Consider the following 10,144-nt stretch of genomic DNA (forward strand, 5'->3'; position numbering starts at 1 on the left):
CTGTAGGACTTTTAATTTACACATACACGCAGCAAGGCAATTTTATTTACTTGCAGGATACAAATATTTTAAAGACACGAAGACATACTCATCATACTCATAAATCATGTTATATGTAGATGAATTACCTTTCATATGCTAATCCATGAAAGTGTGGTTATTAAAAAAAAGACCAACCCAGTTTAATTACAACAAATATGAGATAAGAACGAGCGAGTTTCGGGGCGGTAGTAGCAGAATATGAGGATTACTACACGCTTTATTAACGGAATCTTTGATTTCAAGGAGTTTATGAAACATTTGTCTTGTTATTTCGAGCAGTTAGAATTCTAGTCTGTCAGACCGGAAGACGTGGGTTCGACTCAGACCAGAGGCTGTACGAAAGAGCAGACAACACTAACTAACTAACTAACTAACTAACTAACTAACTAACTAACTAACTAACTAACTAACTAACTAACTAACTAACTAACTAACTAACTACTAACTAACTAACTAACTAACTAACTAACTACTAACTAACTAACTAACTAACTAACTAACTAACTAACTAACTAACTAACTAACTAACTAACTAACTAACTAACTAACTAACTAACTAACTAACTAACTAACTAACTACTAACTAACTAACTAACTAACTAACTAACTAACTAACTAACTAACTAACTAACTAACTAACTAACTACTAACTAACTAACTAACTAACTACTAACTACTAACTAACTAACTAACTAACTAACTAACTAACTAACTAACTAACTAACTAACTAACTAACTAACTAACTAACTAACTAACTAACTAACTAACTAACTAACTAACTACTACTAACTACTACTAACTAACTAACTAACTAACTAACTAACTAACTAACTAACTAACTAACTAACTAACTAACTACTAACTAACTAACTAACTAACTAACTACTAACTAACTAACTAACTAACTAACTAACTAACTAACTAACTAACTAACTAACTAACTAACTAACTAACTAACTAACTAACTACTAACTAACTAACTAACTAACTAACTAACTAACTAACTAACTAACTAACTAACTAACTAACTAACTAACTAACTAACTAACTAACTACTAACTAACTAACTAACTAACTAACTAACTAACTAACTAACTAACTAACTAACTAACTAACTAACTAACTAACTAACTAACTAACTAACTAACTAACTAACTAACTAACTACTAACTAACTAACTAACTAACTAACTAACTAACTAACTAACTAACTAACTAACTAACTAACTAACTAACTAACTAACTAACTAACTAACTAACTAACTAACTAACTAACTAACTAACTAACTAACTAACTAACTAACTAACTAACTAACTAACTAACTAACTAACTAACTAACTAACTAACTAACTAACTAACTACTACTAACTAACTAACTAACTAACTAACTAACTAACTAACTAACTAACTAACTAACTAACTAACTAACTAACTAACTAACTAACTAACTAACTAACTAACTAACTAACTAACTAACTAACTAACTAACTACTAACTAACTAACTAACTAACTAACTAACTAACTAACTAACTAACTAACTACTAACTAACTAACTAACTAACTAACTAACTAACTACTAACTAACTAACTAACTAACTAACTAACTAACTAACTAACTACTAACTAACTAACTAACTAACTAACTAACTAACTAACTAACTAACTAACTACTACTAACTAACTAACTAACTAACTAACTAACTAACTAACTACTACTAACTACTAACTAACTACTACTAACTAACTAACTAACTAACTAACTAACTAACTAACTAACTAACTAACTAACTAACTAACTAACTAACTCTAACTAAACTAACTAACTAACTAACTAACTAACTAACTAACTACTAACTAACTAACTAACTAACTAACTACTAACTAACTAACTAACTAACTAACTAACTAACTAACTAACTAACTAACTAACTAACTACTAACTAACTAAAACTAACTAACTAACTAACTAACTAACTAACTAACTAACTAACTAACTAACTAATAACTAACTACTAACTAACTAACTAACTAACTAACTAACTAACTAACTAACTAACTAACTAACTAACTAACTAACTACTAACTAACTAACTACTACTAACTAACTAACTAACTAACTAACTAACTAACTAACTAACTACTAACTAACTAACTAACGAACTAACTAACTAACTAACTAACTAACTAACCTAACTAACTAACTAACTAACTAACTAACTAACTAACTAACTAACTAACTACTAACTAACTAACTAACTACTACTAACTAACTAACTACACTAACTAACTAACTAACTAACTAACTAACTAACTAACTAACTAACTAAACTAACTAACTAACTAACTAACTAACTAACTAACTAACTAACGACTAACACTAACTAACTAAAAAACTAACTAACTAACTAACTAACTAACTAACTAACTAACTAACTAACTAACTAACTAACTAACTAACTAACTAACTACTAACTAACTAACTAACTAACTAACTAACTAACTAACTAACTAACTAACTAACTAACTAACTACTAACTAACTAACTACTAACTAACTAACTAACTAACTAACTAACTAACTAACTAACTAACTAACTAATAACTAACTAACTAACCAACTAACTAACTAACTAACTAACTAACTAACTAACTAACTAACTAACTAACTAACTAACTAACTAACTAACTAACTAACTAACTAACTAACTAACTAACTAACTAACTAACTAACTAACTAACTAACTAACTAACTAACTAACTAACTAACTAACTAACTAACTAACTAACTAACTAACTAACTAACTAACTAACTAAACTAACTAACTAACTAACTAACTAACTAACTACTAACTAACTAACTAACTAACTAACTAACTAACTAACTAACTAACTAACTACTAACTACTGACTAAAAAACTAACTAACTAAAAAACTAACTAACTAAATAAAAAACTAACTAACTACTAACTAACTAACTAATTAACTAACTAACTAACTAACTAACTAACTAACTAACTAACTAACTAACTAACTAACTAACTAACTACTAACTAACTAACTAACTAACTAACTAACTAACTAACTAACTAACTAACTAACTAACTAACTAAACTAACTACTACTAACTAACCTAACTACACTACTAACTAACTAACTAACTAACTAAAAAACTAACTAACTACTAACTACTAACTAACTAACTAACTAACTAACTAACTAACTAACTACTAACTAACTAACTAACTAACTAACTAACTAACTAACTAACTAACTAACTAACTACTAACTAACTAACTAACTAACTAACTACTAACTAAAACTAACTAAGTAAAAATAACTAACTAACTAACTAACTACTAACTAACTAACTACTAACTAACTAACTAACTAACTAACTACTAACTAACTACTACCTAACAACTAACTAACTAACTAACTAACTAACTAACTAACTAACTAACTAACTAACTAACTAACTAACTAACTACTAACTACTAACTAACTAACTAACTAACTACTAACTAACCAACTAACTACTAACTACCAACTAACTAACTAACTAACTACTAACTAAACTAACTAACTACTAACTAACCTAACTAACTAACTAACTAACTAACTAACTAACTAACTAACTAACTAACTACTAACTACTAACCTAACTAACTACTAACTAACTAACTAACTAACTACTAACTAACTAACTAACTAACTAACTAACTAACTAACTAACTAACTACTAACTAACTAACTAACTACTAACTAACTAACTAACTAACTAACTAAACTAACTAACTAAGAAACTAACTAACTAAATAACTAACTAACTAACAAACTAACTAACAAACTAACTAACTAACCTAACTAACTAACTAACTAACTAACTACTAACTAACTAACTAACTAACTACTAACTAACTAACTAACTACTAACTAACTAACTAAACTAACTAACTAACTAACTAACTAACTAACTAACTAACTAACTACTAACTAACTAACTAACTAACTAACTAACTAACTAACTAACTAACTAACTAACTACTAACTACTAACTAACTAACTAACACTAACTAACAACTAACTAACGAGAAACTGTAACATCTTACAAATTTTATTAGATATCTAAACTCGGATTTCACTCGGAACGCCCCCAGATTAGATCGTCCGGACTCATGATTTGTTTTACAGTATAAAGACACGTAGAGGAGAAAACCATTGAGGCGCTCCGTAAATAGATATCAGTTTTTTTATCCGACCCTAGTTTTGCTGAAATTCTAATACATATTATGTATAAGGTGAGTATGCCGAAGGTGAAGGCGAAAATTTGTCTTCGAGCGCCCCATATCAGTATCTAGCAAATTTCTAACTGAAAAGTGGATGGTGATGAAAAATACACAAAGGAGTCAGCGATCTTTGCGGCAAACTATTAATGTAGACTGAGATCATGTCATCCTAAAGGGCATGATATAATTTTTACATCTCGAGATGTTGACGGAATCTCTGCCGAGATCTTGAAGATCGACTAACATACAAGTAATGATATAATATGGCCAATTATTTGAACAATTTGGGAGTTCGAAAATTTGGATAGTGTACTGAAAAATTGTGACCATAACATGGCATGGCCGATATGACATATATGCTATCTAACTCGCATTTCCATTTTGGCATTATCTAACTGTCTCAAACATAATCCTCCAACCAACATTACCCACCTTACACACTGTAGCCTATAGATTCTAATAATGATAACCAATGTTTTCACCTACATTTATGATTACACCGCCGTCTAGAGAGTTCAAAAGAAAAAAAAAACATTATATATAATTTGCCTTTATTTACCAATACAATAATAAACAAATTACCGGAAATTAAACATGCAATAAATTGAAATTGAGAACTAAACGACTGGCACACGACTCGACTCGATTCATACCTACGACCGAGGCATAAATTTGACAACACTTTCAAACAGTTGCACAGTTTTTATTTTAACGTTAAACATGAATGTCCTAAATCGTGTACAACCGGAAGCGGGTCTCAGAAGGAATATTGACAATTCTTTACATTTAAATGTCCTAAGGCGACCAACAAATGAGATACCACGTCGTAATAATTTCGAAAAACCCGAATTGAAAAAACAAGAAAGTATTGTGGATTTTAAAAAAGTTATTGCCGAAAATACCGATGAATTTTGTCAACATTCAACGTTGCACGGTCTAAAATATATTGTCGATGAACAATTGTATCCGGGCGAAAGGATATTCTTTGCCATGTCTTTTGTGGCGGTGGTTTTAATGTCGATATTTTTTATCTCAAATGTTTATGCTAAATGGCGTTCGACACCGGTTATTTTGGGCATTAATCCGGAACCAAGTTTTATTGTTAACGAACCCTTTCCGGCGGTTACTTTGTGTAATCTAAATCAAGCTTCGAAAGCTAGAGCCCAAGTTTACAAGGAGTAAGTGTGAGAGTGAGATTTGAAAAAGTTTTGAAAAACAAATTTAAAAAATCTGCTTTAAATTTATAGAGATTCAAGTGAATACACCATGTTACAGTTATTGTGCAAACGGGAAGTGAATTTATCGATGGCCGATTCGATTAATTGGAATAATTTTGAAGATTTTATTGTAAATGTAAGTTGAAATTGTATACAACTTCATATAACTTTTCAAGGATTTTATAAAGGATCTAGGATAAGGAAAAACTCACTGCGAATATGCTGATTAGAAAAGAAGTATCGAAATTATAAATATCTGTCGAAATTATATATTCTTCATTACTAATTGTAAAGGCTTTTGAAGAAAGTATCTGAATTAGGGTTCCATAAATCGACTTTCGAAAAATCGAACAATCGACTTTTTGTCGAAAAAAGTCGAAGTCAACTATTGTGTTGCAAAAAAGTCGAAAAGTAGGAAAGTTGAAAAAAGTCGTAAAAATTCAAAGAAAGTCGAAAAGTTGGAAAAAGTCGAAAAAAGTCGTACAAAGTCGGAAAAAGTCGAAAAAAGTCGGAATAAATCGGAAAAAGTCGAAAACTCGAAAATAGTAGAAAAAAGTCAAAAATAGTCGAAAATTTGAAAAAGTCGAAAAAAGAAAATCAAAAACTCTAATATAGTCGAAAAAACTCGAAAAAAGTCGGAAAAAGTCGAAAACTCGAAAACAGTAGAAAGAAGTCAAAAATAGTCGAAAATTTGAAAAAGTCGAAAAAAGAAAATCAAAAACTCTAATATAGTCGAAAAAACTCGAAAAGTCGAAAAAAAAGAAAATTCGAAAAATCGAAGATAGTCGGAAAAAGTCGAAAACTCGAAAATAGTAAAAAAAGTAAAAAATTGTCGAAAATTTGAAAAAAGTCGAAAAAAAAATCAAAAAGTCGAAAAAAGTCGAAAATCGACTATTTATAAAATACTAAAAGTCGACTTTTAATTTAATGAAAAAAGTCGAAAAATCTACTTTTTATAAAATTCAAAAAGTCGACTTTTCATTTCAACTATAGAACCCTAATCTGAATATGTTACTTTTAATAGAGCACAGGGCAATTTCTACTAAAACCGCATCACACATATTTTGGTCCGCATCACATATATTTTGGTCCAAGGATAAATCCAGTTGAAAGTGGTTAAAATCGATGAACGGGACTAGTATTTCTATGAATCTTTGTAGAACATTTTTTATATAAGCATAAATCTTTTATCAAAATAAGGATCGGCCTATATTCGATCCTTGTCCCAATATAAAGAATTTTCTGACAAAAAGGAATGTTGAATATGTCGTAAATTCTATTTAATTACAAAAAGCGGTCCTATATAAGTACTTAGATCTTAATTCAGATATGGACCTGGCTCTGCAGAATTTAAAATGGGGAATAGTTTATTTCATAATATTTGGACAATTTGAAAAAACGATTTTCTGAAAGATAGGTTATGGGTCAATATGTTCGGAAAATTTTGATTTAGTTATATAAAACTTGTTTCTAGTTATTAGCCATAAAGTCATTTTCAGAAATGCAAGTTATATGCAAGTGATTTTCTGAAGGGGTCGTTATATGGAGGTAACTATCAATTATGGACCGATCCTTATAAAATTTTGGTAGAGAGGCTTTTTTTGTTGCTGCTATACTGGTATTATTAAAACAGTTTTAAGCATTAAATGATTTTCTGAAGGGAACATTATATGGGGTATAGGATCTCTTATGAACTGATCCTTATAAAATTTGATAAATAGATTTCTGTACATAGTTTGAAGGGCCACTTGGATGGGGGCTAGGGAAAATCAATATTTTTTAGTTCTAATACCAAACAAACCTTATCAATAGAGAATATTTATGCAAAATTTCAACTGCCAGGCGGGCGGGTAAACATGCCTAAATCGTCTTAAAATCTAAGAAGGACCTAGAATATATATATATTTTTCTGGGTCTATGATAAATATTTCGATGAATTACCTACCATCTGTTCATGATTAAAAAAATAAGCGCAAATGTGTCAGGTACTTCTTCGAAATTAGGCTCTTTTTAGGAGTCAACGGGTAAAACTGCATTTTGGTATTTTATTGGACCTTATAAATCTCTAAACGTAGATGTGTTTTATCGCTGGGGGGAGAAAAAGTACCAAACAGGTCGTAAACAGGGGAATTTTTAATTTATTCAAACTCATTAAAGCATTTTGATTAAATGTTAAAAATTGGTAGATTTAGTTACACTAAATAATGTACTTTACGGAACCCGATTTCAAAGTCTTACTTAGGACCACATTTGACTGAATTATTTGGTACTTTTTTAAAACGTACTTTATGTACAAATCAATAGTACTTTGAACAAAAACAGAAGTTACAAGAATTTGAACATACTTGGTTCCGATTGATTTAGGACATATATCAGGAAACTTTTTGATACTTTTTTGTTCTTAACCAGGAACTTTTTAAAATTTTCTGTAATATTTAACGATACGCCATTGAAAGCGCCTATTAATGATCTTTCACATGATATTTTAGAATGAACCAGGCTTTCAGACATCAGTACCCAATATATTTTGCATACAAACGGGACCACCCTAATGTATAAGGAGATTTTACATTTTTAATTTGTGTAAATACTTATGACGAGGACTGTATTTTCTGAATTAATCGTATTCTCTTGTATGTATTCCTAGATCTCCCAACCCTGTGAAGAAATGATAGTTGGTTGCAACTATGGAGCTGTGGACTATAAATGTAGCGACATCTTTCGCACTATAGTGACGGATGAGGGTCTTTGTTGTGTATTTAATATGTTAAGTCCGAATTTTATGTATAATGTAGAGTGAGTATTAAAATCTCTAAAAAGTTTTAATAAATGTTTAATCGAAGCCTCTAAATTAAATACTTTCCCAGAGTTTCCAAATTGCGCAATCAAACCTATAATGATGAGGCTGCTCCTGTTAACTGGGATCCCGAAAGGGGTTATCCCGATGAGTTACCCGAAGTTTTCTATCCAAGAACTTCTGTGGGTACAGGAATTACATTGGGATTGAGTTTAACATTTGATATAGATTTATCCGATTACTATTGTTCCTCAACGGCTAGTGTAGGTCTAAAAATGGCTTTACATAGTCCGGCGGAAATTCCACATGTAAGAGAAATTGGCACTTTATTGCCGGCGGGAAGTGAGACCAAGATAAGAATACGTACAGATAAAACTGAAGCAGCTTTAAATTTAAAATCTATAGATAAACAATATCGTAAATGTTTATTTGATGGTGAAGAAAAATTGGAATATTTTTCTTATTATAATCGGCGGAACTGTGAGAGAGAATGTCAGGCCCGCCAATTATTGGATTCGTGTAAATGTTTGAATTACTATATGCCCATGTTGGAGAAAGATGCCAGAATATGTGGCCTTAAAGATACTCCCTGTGTGGAAATGGTTCTACAAAATAAACGCAATAGATCTCATACCGCCATGGAAGATTGTCAACATAAATGTTGGCCCAGTTGTTTTGATTTGAATTTTTATACCGATTTCTTTTCGGCACCCATTTCACATGAGGGCTTTGCCATTGCCAATAAGTTTGTAAAGAACACCACCAGTGAATATGCCGAAAAGAATATGGCCGTGGTTCACTTTTATTTCACCGATAATACTTTTCGCAGCACTAAACAAACCGAATTTATTGGCATGACAGATTTTTTGTGTAAGTTGAAGGAATATAGTGCTTTTAATACTATTTCTTATAAATACTTTAATTACAATTCTAGCCAGTGTTGGTGGTTTGATGGGTCTCTTTATGGGCTTTAGTTTCATCTCAATAGCCGAGTTCATTTACTATGCCGTTTTGCGTCCCTATCATGTGGTAAAGCGTCATGATCGTATTAAGGGTGGCAGTCGTGTAGATGTTTCATTTTCTGATTCACGAAATCCGTCTCTACGTTATATTGATGCTCCTTCGTATTACGTGACAACGGATCCATTGATTAAACCTTCGAAATTACAACAGTTTCCACAGAGACAAATTGAACGTCGTAATAGTGAACATTTTGGTCATATTGTTCAGAAGGCCAATAGAAGACAGAATAACTAGTATTCGTAGATGCCAATATGTTAAAAATAAATTATTTGTTCAGTATTCGGCAGGACCGAATCGAATATATTCTACACCTATTACCGGAACAGATTTATAATTATTTTGGAATTGTAATAAAAGTATAAATAAGAAAGTATAGTCCGAAATCCAGAGATTCTGAGTCGATTGGTAAACGCTTTATGGTGTATAGAGGAACTATATTTGAAGGCTTTAGTTGGGTTACACACTTCTTCTTATTAATAAATATTATTCCAAACGTTAAAGGTGAAGAAAATAGAATTAAATTTAAAAACATTCCTATTTCGGAAGTACCCCTAAAAATATTTAATGTCCATAAAATTTACTGTTTCAGCAATAAATGAAAAAAATATAACTAACTGAAACGTTTGTTTTATTAAAATTTGAATTTTTGCACCAAATCTTTTAAATTAAATTAAAATCAGCTTTTGGAGAACGCAAATATCTTCGGAATCCAAATCTAAGGTCCACAAACCAAAAAGAAAATAAAAACATATAAACTAGACTAGTCTTTAGATTAGAC

At 30.2% G+C, this 10,144-nt stretch overlaps 1 protein-coding gene across 1 annotated transcript; it reads left to right on the plus strand.

The window, feature by feature from the left end:
* Positions 1-5,049: 5,049 nt before the first annotated feature.
* Positions 5,050-9,600, plus strand: LOC119605842 (pickpocket protein 28). The gene is made up of 5 exons (XM_037959164.1): positions 5,050-5,507; positions 5,577-5,682; positions 8,194-8,342; positions 8,414-9,213; positions 9,278-9,600. Exons 1-5 carry the CDS (start codon positions 5,050-5,052, stop codon positions 9,598-9,600), a joined length of 1,836 nt encoding a protein of 611 aa, XP_037815092.1.
* Positions 9,601-10,144: the final 544 nt, after the last annotated feature.

Source organism: Lucilia sericata, unplaced genomic scaffold (assembly GCF_015586225.1).
Source record: "Lucilia sericata isolate MDLA Ls3-8-SP2 unplaced genomic scaffold, ASM1558622v1 Contig000526F_arrow, whole genome shotgun sequence".
NCBI classification, from domain to species: domain Eukaryota; kingdom Metazoa; phylum Arthropoda; class Insecta; order Diptera; family Calliphoridae; genus Lucilia; species Lucilia sericata.